This window comes from Coffea arabica, chromosome 1e, assembly GCF_036785885.1.
Source record: "Coffea arabica cultivar ET-39 chromosome 1e, Coffea Arabica ET-39 HiFi, whole genome shotgun sequence".
NCBI lineage: Eukaryota > Viridiplantae > Streptophyta > Magnoliopsida > Gentianales > Rubiaceae > Coffea > Coffea arabica.
This window is the reverse complement of record NC_092311.1, coordinates 8,572,644-8,588,502: the sequence shown is the minus strand read 5'-3', so window position 1 is coordinate 8,588,502 and position 15,859 is coordinate 8,572,644. Positions and strand designations below refer to the sequence as shown.

Sequence of the window (15,859 nt, the reverse complement as noted above, 5' to 3'; positions counted from 1 at the left end):
AAGATAAAATTAAATCGATCTCACAATTTTTAGGCGAATCAAAGCATCCGTTGTCCCTTGACTAGAATTGTAGAATTAGTTCATAATTGATGAACTAAACCCACCAGAAATTGTAAAGAGAGCCGCAGCCATTGTCCCTTGAAATTGGGGAAATTCAATTCGGTTCCAATGTTTGAAAAGATAGCAAAGCTACAGCAATTGATTCTATGGTTTCTACTGGTCCAATCATACGAGAAGGAAAAGGAAAAGTTACTTGGAGCCCACAAGGAAAAGTCAAAATCCTAAGCTAAAACTAAAGAAACGGAAAAACTAAGAGGACCAGACAGCCCTCTGCTGTGCGGCGGTTCCCCCAGGGGGAAGAAGACTCCCTACTTCAGCCCTTCGTTCCTCCTTTTAATGCTGCGCTCTGCGAATCACCAAAAAGGACTTGTATCTCCTTGTTCCAAAAATGCCCTGGATGCCTGCTACTTGAACTCCTTCCTGATAACTGTCAAATCGGCACTTATTATGGTATTTTCGTTCTACTCCCTGAAATATATGTAAAATACTAAAAGTGAGTAGAATCTAATAATTAATTCACATTGGGTTAAGTAATAGGGAAAATTAATAATAAAATAAATGATAAAATTGCAACCTATCAGTGTGAAAATATGTCTATCTATATAAAAATGTGTTTATGTGTGTAAAATTTTTTTGTTGTATGCGAAAATGTATTTGAGAGAGTTTATGTATCAAAATCTATTAAATTAATATATTGGGTCATATTTGGGTCATGGTTTTGTGATGACCCAATACAACCCAATCCAAAATTAACCCAAGTTTAAGTTGGACGGATTGGGTATAACCCATTTAAATGAAAACCCAATATTAACCCACCCAAAACCCGTCCAACCCGCCCAATTGCCAGGTATAGCTATCCGCATTGCCTCAAGCAAAAAATCTTAGCTCTCAATTTTTATGTATAGTTTTAATTTTTTATTTTGTTTCTTGATTAATTAATTACTTACATGCTATCACGTGGCTTATCTTTATTCTTCAATGTTAGTTGCTGTTTTGATTCGATTTTATAATAAGTAAAACTTTACAAAACACGTGATCTTGTTAATAATTTGAAAAATCAGACAATTGTCTTAAATCTGCTTCAAATTGGAAATACCGAGGACCAAATTTTGTTATAACTTTTGGGACAAAATTTGCATTATGTGCCAAATATTGGGGACCTTTTTTTTTTTTCAAAATTTTAGAGACTGAAATTGTATAGTTGCCAAACATTGGGGGGCAACATATATTTCTCTTTAGGAATCACGAGAACAGCATTTTTGTGTATTTTATGTGCAAAATTGAAGAAAGGATTCAATTTAGTTTTTATTTATTGTGCGCAGTGAAGTATCCAACTCGCAAATTGATGGGTTGCATTTATTTTAGCTCTTCAAACTAAAAAAGTTTCGATATTGTACCTCAAATTGCGCAAACTGCTATAATGTGGCCTATCGATCGAATTCCATGTACTCAAAGTATCCTTAGTGGACACAGAAAAACTGGATTAATTTCACTTTGGATTGCTAACTTGTAGCTAGCTTTCACTTTGCGTTTCAATTTTCAATTTTAAATTTTTAACAATTTGGACACTAAACTCTCATATTTTTCCCATTTGAGGCCAATAGTTAAAATCGTAAGCAAAACTAATAGGAGTGTGTACACAATAATAAAAAGTCTAGTTCCATTTTACACTCTTTAATTTCTATTGGATTTTAATTTGCACCCTTTAAATTGTATATGATCTCACTTTGCACTCTAAACTCATATTGAACACTTTGACCCCTATGTTCTCATATTTGTTCCATTTGAGTCTAATTTTAAACGGTGTTAACCAAAACTGATGAAAGTAAAGAGCATGCATGAAATGTCCTAAGTGTACCAATTGTAAGAAGGACAAAAAATTAGAGAAGGAAACTTTCCCTCCTTTTACCACTGAATTGGTCTCTCCAATGTTATATTTTAAAGCAAAAAAAAAAAAAAATGCAACTAAAAAGTCGAAAGATTTTTAGATTACAGGTGCTAACGTTATTTTCAACCATATTGAGTAAAGATAGATTGTTTGGAGCATTTTTTGGACTATTAAAATGACTTGCTTTATTTATTTATTTATTCCTTATGAAGGATAGCAACACTGGCAGCCACGTTTTCATTTTCATGCTATTAAAACCTAATTTATGTAATTTGACCTGGGCTGGCGTTCGGTTGCTATTATGACCTCATTTGATAAATTTATTTATTTATCTTTTGTATTTTGTTTAGCTGATTAGTTGAAGGCATGACTTCATGTGCTTGGAATATAAGGTCTAACAACACGCAGTTAATTTGGAGAATTCCAAAATTTTATGAGTTCTACTAATAATAATGCACAGAAATATATAATTGAAGGCATAAAACAATTACACAATATATATATATATATATATATATATATATATATATATATATCTGTGTGTGTTGAGAGAGAGAGAGAGAAGAGAACAAAGAACTCAATTCAAAATAGCAACTTTATTAATATCTCAAACTAATGAAAATAGTCACACAACAATAAACACTTGATAATCCCCTGATAAGTTCGTTGGAGACTCTCATTAGTCTCTTTAAAAAGCACTTTATATAACACACTATTTATAACCAATCAGACTTGATGAACAAAGAAACAACGAATGAAAGAAATTACCCAATAAATCACCAATCCCTAAATAGCATACTTGCTAAAAAATTATAGTTAGTGATTGCATGGGGAATTTGAACCTTAACTGCATCCAAGTTTTAAACATAACTCAAAATTTCATACTGCAAGTTCAATGTTTTTAAACTCGGACCGGTCAGCGAACCGGAGAGTTTGCCGGTTCGCGGTCCGACCGGTCCAACCGGCCGGTTCATAGGTTCACTGTTTTTTTTTTTTTTTTTTTTAGTACTAAGCAGGTTTCATTCTACACTTGAACTTTACCAACATAACTTAATTTAAGTTATGATAATAATAAATTTCGTAAAAGTTATACATAAAACATGGAATGATAAATATAATTAAAATATCATAATTCACCACAAGTTTTCATAAATTCATTATAAACATAAATAGATACAATCCAAATGTTCACCAATTATCACAAATAAAAACACAAAAAATAAATAAATTAAATATTGAAATTCTTTTACAACCCTTAAAAAAATTCATAAAAGAGTTCAAGTTAAGACAAACCATTTGAATAGCAAACTTTTATGAGTGGCATGATAAGCAACCACACCACCTTCACAATTTAATCAACTTAAGCTGAAAAAGTTAAAATTTTATTATAAAAATATAAATCTAATTGCTCAAACTAAAAAAAAAACTAAAAATTTTTGAAAAACAAATATACAGTTAAACACATAAAAAATTAATTGCTACTAAACATTACTAATTAACATGTTATATTAAATTCAATGATCCTATACCATTAATTATTTTAAATTCAATTATCAATAGCTTCGATTATGTGCCAACTACCATATTTTTTACCAGCCTAATGTTATTATTTGTAATTCCTACCCAATTCCTACATGGATGTGCACTAGTTTTGCAAAAATTTCATCCTTAATTAATCAAATAAAAATAAAACAAAAAATGAGGGAAACATATGAAAATTGAGGGGAAAAAGAAGAAAATGCAAAAAAATCAACTAAAGATAATAATATAGAAAAAAAAGCCTTGAAAAGAAAAAAATTAAACTTACCAAGATGTTGGAAAACAAGAAAAGTTGAAATTTTCAACTTGTTTACAATTTGCTAAAGATAATAACTTGATAATAATGGTGAAGACTTGAGAAAATCTTGTTGTGGATATTTGGGTTAAAAATGGTTAAGAAGAAAAAATTGAAAAAAAAAATAAGAGAAGAACTTGATGTTTTAATATATTTTTTAGTCAAGTAGAATTCTCCATAAACTTAACTACAGTCTAGTGGTAAGATTGCCATATGCAAATTGGGAGACTCAAGTTCGAATCATGGCTACACCATTCTTGGTATTTTGTTGAAAAATTTAAAAAACCGCCGGTTCACGGTTCTTAACGGTTCACACAGTTCGTCCGGTTCGTTCGGGTTTCAGCGGTTCTCCTTCCGGCTTTAGCATTAGACCGGACTGGTGACATGGCCGGTTCGCGGTCCAACCGGTCGAACCGACCGGTCCGGTCCGGTTCTGAAAACACTGACTGCAAGTGATGAGATTCTAACTTATGCTTTAAATTTTATCCCAATTCTCTTATTCATTGTGGCTCACAGTACTAGGGAGTTAGGAGCAATTCTACGAGAATTATTTCCAACTACTAAGGCTTTTAGCTCACTCAACTACCCAGACTAATTAAGAATTTTAACTAAGTAAATAACAACCACCATAAAACAATGCAAGAAAAATTAACATCTTGAAAAAAGTCAACTACACACAAATGTCCTAAAGTATAGAATCAACTAGATGTACCTAATTATGGATGGAATAGTCAATTATCACTAATGCATTTGTCTTGCTAAGGATGCATTTCATTTAAATCATCAGAACTCGCTCTCGTGAACTGAATTTAGCCAATACTATAGTTTCTCTACTTTCATGGTGAAATCACAAGTGAAAATTTAATCAAGCATGGGAAGTGTCAAAATCATCCAACTAAGTGCATTACTACTTTCGTGTGTCTACTCCTTAGGTTCCACCTATTCCATTTCCATCATTACCAACTACTTTCATAGATTAAAACTCTCCTGCCTTGCAAAATGGTGATCAAGCATTCACAAATGTAAAAGCAAGAATAAGTGAACTAGCAAGTATATGGTATATCAATAATCAACTATATTCAACCATAATTAAAGCACAAATAGTTTCATCTATCCTTAGAACAAGGAGATTTAGCTAGACATAGTAGATTCAACAATAATGTTCATATCTTTAATGTAACTAAGCATTAATACAACACTAAAGAGAATAAAGAAGAAAAAATGCTCATTCAACTAAAAAAGCAAGATCTCTATGCTTCAGCATCTTCATTACCATAAAAAATATTTTGTTACACCAAGAGGTCTTCAAGTTTTTTCAAAGAAATGAAAACTAAAGTTAAAACTAAAACTACGCTAAGTTAGAGAGAAAGTTGTTCTTGCTCAAGAACTAAACTCTCTCCTCAAAAACGTGTTTCTTCGTGTCAAATAGTCAAGAAAAGAAGCTCCTAAAACCCCAAAAGACTAACACAAATTATTGCTTTATGTCATATCAAGGATGCGAAAGGAAACAAAAAATCAAGCAAGTTGACAACTTGCAGCCACCAACAAACCCTCAGAGGTTTGTGTATAAACCATGGGGAGTTTGTGAGAAACCCTAGAGGGATTCTTCGAGGGTTTGTCTTCCTCTATTTTGCTCTTTGAATTCAAACTCTCTGCCCAAAATCCCTTGCAGCAACTGCTAGAAACCTTGAGAATTCCTCAGAGATTTCTCTCCTTTTTCTTTATGACTTTCCAATCTTCATCTTTTCAAATTCTTGAGTTGCACCACCTCTTTGGATCATCGTTGTGACTTTTTAAGTTTCTAATTCATCACTTTTAGTCTACCAATTTACTCTCAATTGAGTTTGATCATTTTGGCCTACAAAAACATAGAGATTATGCGAGTAAAATATTGTAATTTGTTAGATGGTTAATTGTGTACATAATTTGTGAATATTTTTCCTTTTTATTTTGCCAAGATATGGTGTTAATTACTAGATTTTACTCATGTTTGATTTTTTGTGTTACTTCGAAGAAATTGCTATGGAAAGGGAGTAAAAAGGCCATTAAAAGCCAAATTTTCAGAGGACTATACTTTACAAGACACGGACACGTCTTAACCTATTGTGAAGTCCGAACATCACGGAATTTGAAGTGGGCCTTGCTCAATTATTTCCTAATAATCAAGAGATTTATTTCCTTTTTTGAAGTTGGATATTGATTAATTTTTAGAAATAATATCTTTTATTTTTTTTTAGTGATGACGGTAGTATTTTAGTGCTAAAAGGATTCTTATCCTTTTGTGAAGAAGTAGGCAAGCATTAGTGGGCAAATTTCTTTCTTTTGTAGACAAAGATTAAGAATGCAAGTTAAGAGACAATTGACGACTTTGGCTTTAAGCTTTTCATTCATTGGAATAAAAATTAGCCAGCGCTTATTTTTTTCTTTCTTTTCTCTGCAATAGCAAACCCCAATTATATCTTCGGCTGCGATTCAACCATGAGGATCAGCTAAATCCTTGTTCTAGTCAAAGTATAATCAAAGTTTTGGTTCAATGAATACTGTGAGATTTAATTTGTTCTTATGGTTACATTTATCTATAAATTTTTTATATTCTCTGTTCATTATTTATATGATAATTTTCTACGGTTAAATACCTTATCACTATTTAATTGTGAAATAATCTATTGCCATCTCAAAATATCAAATCCATAATTGTTTGGTAGTTTTAGTATTTATGGTGAGTGATATAATTTGATTGAAATAGAAACTTTTGGATTATAATCACGAGAATATATAATCTAGTTTAAATGAATCGAGCTTATGTATTTGTTGGATAGCGCTGGTAGTCTTTCTAATATTTAATACTGTCAATAGGTTAAATCCTAAAAGCTTGTTTGGGGTTACTTAATTGGTAAGGAAAATAATCACAGAATTTGTTGTGATATCGACAAAATAAGGAGAGACAAGTAGTCAGAGCTTGTTGACAACCATAATCAATTTGTTTATAAATAATGATTTATTTCTTAGCATCAATGATCACTAAATGAACCAAAGTGGCGATTGAACCTTTGATTAGAGAATTGTTTGATATTGGTTTATTTTTATTCAATTTTGCATTATTATTTTTCATCGCTTAAGTTACTTAGCCCCTGTTTGATAATCTCGTTTAGCACTTAAATTTAATAGATTTACATCTTAATAAGTTCAAATGTGTTTGATAACTAAAAATTGAACATTTGAATTAATTAAGTGGTATTGAACTTTCTAGGCAAAACTTGTTCCCAAAAATAAGTGATAAGTTATTTATTTATCATTGAATTTGATATACACTTAATATTTGATTTAATACTTAACAATTTAATAATTCAATGGATTTAGGCTTTAAATTTCATATTTCAGTTTTCAGACTTCAGTTTTATCAAATGCAACCTTAGATTAATTTACTTAAACCCCCCATTTCATTTATTGTCATTTTTATAAGAAAAATAAATAACACAATTCCTGATGATTCTATCCTACTTGCCATTATACTTGAATTTAGATTTTTGGAGCAGAAATTTTTATATTTTCTGGTTTGGCACCGAACATAATCACGACTACTTCAACTATGATCTCAAGATGCAAATTAAAAGCCAAAAGGAGCAACTTATATCTTTTAACTCCACAAATTGACTCAAGAACAATATAAAACACTTTCAAACTAATCATAAAATTAGCGCTTATCAACTCCTCCACACTTGAATCCTTGCTTGTTCTCAAGCAATATCATTAAACTACAAAACCAATGATTCAAGTGTCTATCTAAAACACATATATTTTTTTTTCAAATTCAAACCCTATGGTTAGATAATCAATCATTATGTAACCATTCAAATTACACCAAAATGCTCATAACGTCCAGTAAAGGAGAGATAATTCTACTCAAATTTAATCGTATTCAATTCAATCTCTCACCTTAACCTAACTTCATAAGTAAGCAACTCATACAGTCAAAAAATATTTAACACTCTCCTACAACCATATTTTCCTCATATCAAGATTAACGTGGTCATCTTGGGATAAGAAGGGTGGTCTAGGCTTTCAGTCATTTGAGGATATGTCTCGAGCATTTGCGTGCAAGTTTTGGTGAAAGCTTTGGCTTAAGGAGTCTATTTGGGCTGACTTTATGCATGAAAAATACATAAAAGGTCTTCATCCAGTCTCAACCTCCTTCCCTTGCCCTACAATGTTATGGAGGCACTTGGAGGAGATGCAACACTTGGTGGAGTAGAATATTAGATGGTTGTTGGGAGAGGGATTGGTGAATTTTTGGAGAGATAGATGGTTATTTGATGAGCCACTGTGTTCCATTTTGGATAGATCTGAGTCACCACATTTTTTGGTGGCTGAGTTCGTTTCAGGAGAGGCCTGGAATGAGCAATGCCTTTTACAGTGCCAGTTCATGTGGTACAGGCTATCCAAGAGGTTTTTTTTTTTTCAACCTGATCAGGCTGATAGAATGATATGGTTTCCGTCCAACTTGGTCTTTTTTTAGTGAAATTAGCATGGAACTGTTGCGGCAAAGGAGGATATCCCTTGTGGATTCTCTGTTTTGGAACCCGATTCTACCATTGAAGTTATCATTTTTTACATGGCGTTTGGTGTATAATTTTCTTCCACTAGATGTTACTTTACGTTCACGAGGCCTAAACATTCCTTCCATTTGTGATTGTTGTCGTGCTACGGAGGAAACAACTTTGCATTTATTTTTAGAGGGGCCTGTTGCAAAGGAAGTATGAAGAAGGTTCTTGAGCAGATTCGGATTTTTGTTACGTAGGTGCACGAGCTTGAAAGCATTGTTTGTCCCTTGATTTTCTCAAATCACAGAGCATCAAAGGATCATATTCATGTTTTCATATCGGTAGTGGTCTGTTGGTTTCTATGATTAGTAAGGAATCACAGCCGTTTTTGAAATGTAAGTTGGGGCATGGACAACATAGTATGGCAGGTTGATCGATTATTGGAATAGTTTGGAATTTCTGGCCGATTAAGTAGCTCCCACTTTAGAGGTGATTCGGATTGTTATTTGGGGCGATATGTTTTGTCAAATCCAAAGAAGTTATCATGTTGTGCGATAGTCTGAGAAAAACCACCTCATGGTTCGTTGAAACTTAATTCAGATGCTCGAGTTAGTATGACAGGATTATTTACAATGTAGTTCGAGATTTGTCTGTTGACCCTGATATAACTTCCAGATTATGTCGATAGCTTTAAGTAGCTCCCGATGACATTACTTCGTTCAGTCCTGTTCAGTTTCGTTATTCCAAACACACAAAGACAAATGCTTTGTTTAGTTTTTGACGGATAAAATGAGAGAGGGGCACCAGGAGTGCCATACTCTATGAGTTATCCAAGTTTCTGCATTAGCAAAGTGAAATAACAAGATCTCAAATGACATGACTCATCAGTGATAGAACTTCTGGTAACATATACAATAATATGGGTAAATGGACTATCCTGTGTTTAAATGTTATGGCTAAGCCTTTGTTTTCTTTGAATTGGCACAGGTTTCTTAAATTGAGGCCTGTTGCAAAGGAATGTATCCAGTTTGATTGTCTGTAATGGCAAAACGACTTTCTTGTGGTATGGCATCCTAAGGGGCCTCATGTACTGCCAAATTCTGGTCTTGAAGACTCATTACTGGTTGCCTAGTTTAAATGGAGGTTACACAGTCGATTGTGCCATAAGTAAGCTTGTTCAAACTTATTCTAAAGTGCCCTGGTTTAAAGTAGTCTGGGGCAAGCATAAAGCCTTGCTTTTAGAGAACGTTTATCTGACTATATACCATGGTTCGCCAACTCGGCCGAGTCATAACCCGAACAGTCCCTACCGTTCCGATACTGATACCCAAAACGCGGATTATACCATATCCAATTTGAATCTCTCCGAATCAGTCGACATTGACCGAGTTAGAACCGTGTAGAAGGATACCTGCCAAAATCTCGGATTCGACTCGGATATGAACCGGTCAAATCATAAACAACAACAAGAACAGAGAGAGTCGGCCACCCATGCTTTCTTGTTTTCTTTTTTAGCCACAAAGACAAGATTTAGGGGAAAGGGAGGATAAGGGGAGAAACATACTGTCAATTTCTGTGTGCCTTTTGCAGAGTGGGAAGGAGAAAACAGAGAGAAAGGAAAAGGGAAAAGAAGGAACGAGGGTCACAGCAATATCTGGAGTTATTTGGAGAAGCGAGCTGAAGGGGTTCTTCAATTTCTTCATCGTCCGGCTATGAAGGAAGGAGAGGAGAAAAACAGAGGGTGACGGCAGAGAGGGAAGGAGACAACAGAGGGAAAGGGAAAGCAAAAGAAAGAATGAAGGTGACTACTGAATATCACATCTGGAGCTGAAGGGGTCTTCAATTTCTTCGTCATCTGTACCGGGCGACGGGGTCTTCAATCTGGCCGTGAAGGAGGAGAAAAAGGACGAAAGGGAAATTGAAAAAAAAAATGAAGAAAGGGACGGCTAAATCTGAGAGGAACAACACTAGTTGCAATGATTGTATACTCTCTTTGGCTGCTGAAGAAGTGGAAAGACGGGCTTGCTGAGTTGGATTCTGCATCATCTGTTCCTACACCTTGGTATGTCTTTTTTTCTCTTGTCCTTTCTCATTTATGGGTCTCTGCTTTGTAGAAAAGCTGGAAAGATTAAAAAAGGACAATTGTATAGTGCAAAAATGCTGTTGTTGCATGTTTTGTCTTGGAAGTAACATGCAATTAACGTATTATGCTAAGAGAAGCTGGGCTTTTGTACCAGACCCAGAGATAGGGAAAAAAATAGAAGGAAAAATTGGAAGCACCTAAAGTCCAAGTTTGGCCCAAGTAATTAAGTGAAAATGCTTGTTTCTTTATGTCTTTGCATTTCATAATATTATTTGATAAGCATTTGTTTCTTTTATTGTATTGAACTAAATACCGCTATTTCCTTTGTGTACAGAGATTTGTATTGTATTATGTAAGATATGATGATTTTATTCTTATATATAATTTTTTATCTCATATAAAATAGAGCATTTGATTCTAAAATCATTTATTGCTAATGCTATACGCCCTTATGGTAATGACAGAATTATTTTATTTAATAATCAGTAACTATATATGATAATGTAGGTATTTAGTAAATTTAATTTGATAATTGTGTTTTTAATGGTATTTTCTATTTTTAATAATTTTTTCAGATTTTTTGAAAATTTTTATATACTATAATGTCAATATCACCCGATATTCAACCGATATGCCGCGATGAATGTGGAACAACCGAGACTGCGACGCGACCGCGACCCGCGATGGCGAACCATGCTATATACAGGTTACTATTCTGGGAAATAGAGGTCGGTCCCTTGTGTAAGAAAAAATGTGTTGCTATGCTCCTGAAACTCTCTTACCTTATGTTTGGGAGTTGGTGCAGAAGTGTAGCTTGGTGTGTGGGAATCGCAAACGCAATGGATGATTCAGAAATGTTCTCATAATTCGCTTGTTATTGCTGTTCAAAGGGTAACTTTTGCAGCCAGAGTGTACAGATTGTGGCATTACTGGAGCTTTAGTATCTTTAAAAACCTTGTATAGCATCAGGAGGCTCTCAACCTTCGTGCAGAGTTAAATCTTCCTAGTTCTTGTATAGAATACTGGCTCTGAAGCCTCTTGATGATTTTGTAAGCAGTAGCTGCTTAGCTATGAATTAGCTGCTTTATGAATTAGCTATGAATAGCACGATTAATCATTAACACCTAACTGAAATAGCACTATCAAACATTAACACCCAAAAAATTCGGAAAAAAAATTGAACACCCAAAAAAAAATGAAAAAAAAATAGACTAAAACTGAAAATAAAATCATGAAATCAGATGAAGGAGAACAATTAATTAATAAAAAATTGAAAAATTTTAACTCAAATGACATCAAACGAAACATCCACATAAGCAAAAGGAATACACAAAGACATCACTACAGTACATAGAAACCATTAAAAGAAATTACATCTTAGAAATTTAGTACCATAGAAAACTATATTATGGAAAATATATACACGGACAACGAACACATGAAATATTACTAATCTTCTATAAGTACAAACATATATGAATGATCGATCTAGATTTAGCTATCTATCTATATATATCCATCACTTTCGAGACAGCCAAAGAAAATAATTTTCATCCTACATTAACATGATTAAACTGCAGTTAATTACGTCAAAATTCAAGAATGTAATTTACAAATTAAGCATCGCTATGCAGAGCAGCCCCACTACAACCGCACCAAAACAAAGTACAATTGTGAATCCTTCTTGAATGACCATAGCTGCACTGGTGTTTCTGGTTTCAATCCATTCCTCTTCACAACCTCATTCCAGCCACTCACCAACACGTACACTTCAGAGTTCCCCATATACCACTTTTTGAACTTGATTCCTGATTGAGCAAGTGATGGCTCAATTAAGAGGGCGTTAATTTCTTGCTGTTTGTTATCAATGTTGAATCTCCTCCTCTCTTCTTCTGTCAAGAACCCGTGATTCAGAACCTGTTTTACCGGAATCGACAATCTTTGAAGCCCAGTGTTCACGTCTGAAGAAGACAATTTCTTTTCAATCACCAAAACAGGTTCCCCTGTTGCCCCAAGTTCCTTTACGTACTTCTTCAACTCCAGTGGAAGTTGTTCCCGCTGGTTCTGTTCTGACGGAAGAGAACAAATATCGCCTGTTTTCTGCTTCGTCACTCGATCAGGAATATCGATCATTACAACTAGTTTCTTCTTAAAAGTAATCTTCGTCTTGCTTTGCCCAGTAGATTCCTGTGTGGCCGCTAATTTTTCGTTCAAGAATGGTTCTTGATCGAGAAGCTGATGATCATCAAGAATGGGCAAACTGATTTTGGTATCTCTTGCCAATTGAACCGTTCTTTTACCTCTATTCTCCCAATTTTTCCCTGTTTTTTCAGTCAATGTGCGAAATCCCGAAAGATCATCAGCGGAACCTTTCCTGGTTCTGCGTAGATTATTGTGATTCTGGGAACTGATTCCAGTAGTTCTTGCCAAAAGAACTTCCTTTTTACCCTTATTCACAATGGATTTCTTGAAAGGTACTGTTTTTTCAATCACGGGACAAAGTATCTCCTCATCTTGAGCGGAATCGAACTTTGATCTTTGAGGATACTTGCTCTTTCGAGGGCGTCGGCGGAAATTCAGAACCGCCATATCTTCCCTTCCACCAACTTAGATGCTAGAACTACGATTTCTTCCTATTAATGATTACTTAAAACTAACAATGAAAAGAAATAATTGAAGAAAACCTAAAACGGAACTGGAATGATGAAGCCCAGTGATCAGAAATCTCTGTCTCTCGTCTTCTTCTCAAGAACAACTGCTGCTGATGTTGAAAAGAAAACTAGGTTTAAGGACTCCTACGAAGAAATTCTGCGGCAATGTGAGGATTCAGAATTTATACAGCTATTTGCGTTGGATAGTTTAAGTTGGTATCTGAATCCTATTAGGACTCAGGTGGGGCATATTACCGTTATGTTAGTTTGTGGGAGTAATAGTTTTGGAAGTTTCCTTTTTTGCTTTCTGGTTCTGGGATTCTGGGATTTTAGTTTTTGTCGGTGAAAAGTCAAAATGGTTTCTGGGTTTTCGGATTTATTAATAAAAATGGTTTTAGACTGACCCTTGAGGATTAATGTTTTCTATTTCTGAATAATTGGAAGAGAATGAAAGTGAGATTCAGCTGGGCAGTGCTCCATGCAAGTGACAAGACACCTGCCCCTATCACACCTGTTATTACATGTGCTGTTGCAGTCCATACTGTCCCTGCAATTGCAAATGCGTTGCGAAACAACAAAGTCAGTAGACAGGGGGGTGGGAAGTGGGAGCAGTGAGATTCAGAACTCTCATTCTAGACGAGGAAGAAACAGCTTCAAACATCAGGCTACATGACCGAGTCAAAAAAGAACTCAAGAACTTAGACAGGAGATCATCATTTACCTGTTCTTTTGGAGGGTTCCTGATCAGGAACTGCAGATTGTTCAACCTCGAAAGGTTCTGAGTTGGTCATGAGAAACGCTGCTGTTTCTTCGTAGTAGCCCTCTGTGTCATCCCTATTAATAATACCAGTGGCTCCTACTCTCTTTAGGGGAATGTCATTTTTCAAGTCTCTGTCCTGCGGCACCAAATCGCCATCAGATTTCAATCCAGAGATCTCCAAATATCGCATCTTTGGAAGAACGCGTTGACCAAACTAGCAAGAGTCCTTTTCTCTATTTTTCCTGCGTTTAGTATCCTATTGTTCCTGATCAGGAACTGCAGATTGTTCAACCTCGAAAGGTTCTGAGTTGGTCATGAGAAACGCTGCTGTTTCTTCGTAGTAGCCCTCTGTGTCATCCCTATTAATAATACCAGTGGCTCCTACTCTCTTTAGGGGAATGTCATTTTTCAAGTCTCTGTCCTGCGGCACCAAATCGCCATCAGATTTCAATCCAGAGATCTCCAAATATCGCATCTTTGGAAGAACGCGTTGACCAAACTAGCAAGAGTCCTTTTCTCTATTTTTCCTGCGTTTAGTATCCTATTCTATATATTATTGTGTCTGGAACGGGACGGCCGCTGCCTGTTGTTGAACCTCGCTTTCTTTCTTTCTTTCTTTCTTTCAAACTCTGAGAGCTAAGGGTTAGGACCGCAGTCCCGACTTTCTGCTTTGCAGTAATTGCACTACTATGTACGGGTTAATAGGGGGTTTAAAGCATTTTTTTTTTAAAGCATTTATTTTCCCCCCCAAAACTCTCCACACACTGTTGAGATCTATGTTTGCCTAACTTTGATTTAAGATCTAGATTTAACCAACCATCTACGAGTTTGACTTTTAATAATACAAGTCGTGAAAGGAAGGCTCAATGCTACAGGGAAAAAGAAGCCAACAACATTTATTATTATTATTAATTTTCGAAACAAATACAGCTGAATTGATTCATTAACAATCTTGCTTAGAACAAATTGCAGAACTGAGGTTTAAGCAGCAGTAGCCATGCCAGATTTTCGAAACCAAGTTGTTGGAGAATTGCGAATTCATATGTACCATAATATACTTGCTTGCTGACGATGACTAAACTGAAATAGATTGCCAAACGAGTGAACTAAATTTAATTTGTTTGATTCTCCAAAATTAGCTTGTAACCAGCCAGAGTTTCTCGTCTCATTGTCGTCTAAATTATATTTGGCGGTCCTAAATTGCAGCTAAAAAGATCTTTGAGCACTCGGAGACCAAGAACCCACAACTGGGGCGGGGCACGTAATTGACTAGTGTTAGTTTTGTGCAAATCAATTCTCTCACAGTCGTTGAATCTGACATATTTTTATTGCATTAGTCTGTCTGTCTAATTGCTATATTCGCTGCTGCATTTGCGACTTTTCAGTCGTCCGGACGACTCAGAAACTGGCATGGCTCCCTTTGTTTTGGACTCTTTTTTTAAGTGTCGTGTCGTCTGGACGCCAAACGGATGCGATTGGGGGACCAGTGGCTGGCGGGGGGTTTGTTTCATTGACCAACAATTTATGGAAGAAGAAATGGAGAGAGGATAAAAACGAAAAACGAAACGAATCCTCACCACTTGACTTGATATATGCGTATGCGTGCCAAGTGTTCTGTTCTCTGCTGACTGCTCCACTTGACTTGATATATGCGTATGCGTGCCAATCTTTTTCTGTATTTATTTTGAAATTGTTTAAGTAATAGTACTTGATGTTCAATGCCTAAAGGTAATTTGTTGCCTGTATTAATATTTTGAGAACTATATTTAGAAAATGTAACCACTTTAATTTGTTGTATATTTGACGTTGGTTTCTGAATTCTATTCGGATTCGGGAAGGTCATATTACCGTTGTGTTAGTTTGCGGAAGTAATGTTTGGGAAAGTTTTGGGACAAAATTTGCATTATGTGCCAAATATTGGGGACCTTTTTTTTTTTTTTTCAAAATTTTAGAGACTGAAATTGTATAGTTGCCAAACATTGGGGGGCAACATATATTTCTCTTTAGGAATCACGAGAACAGCATTTTTGTGTATTTTATGT

General features: G+C 35.0%; 1 protein-coding gene across 1 annotated transcript; it reads right to left on the bottom strand.

Annotated features, from left to right (window-relative positions):
• Nucleotides 1-11,843: 11,843 nt before the first annotated feature.
• LOC113700623 (B3 domain-containing protein At2g31420-like) lies at nucleotides 11,844-14,072 on the bottom strand. Its single transcript, XM_027221092.2, has 2 exons — nucleotides 13,779-14,072; nucleotides 11,844-13,604 (listed from the first exon to the last, which is right to left on the bottom strand). The coding sequence occupies exon 2, from the start codon at nucleotides 12,993-12,995 to the stop codon at nucleotides 12,051-12,053; it is 945 nt and encodes a 314-aa protein (XP_027076893.1). The 5' UTR covers nucleotides 12,996-13,604; nucleotides 13,779-14,072; the 3' UTR covers nucleotides 11,844-12,050.
• Nucleotides 14,073-15,859: the final 1,787 nt, after the last annotated feature.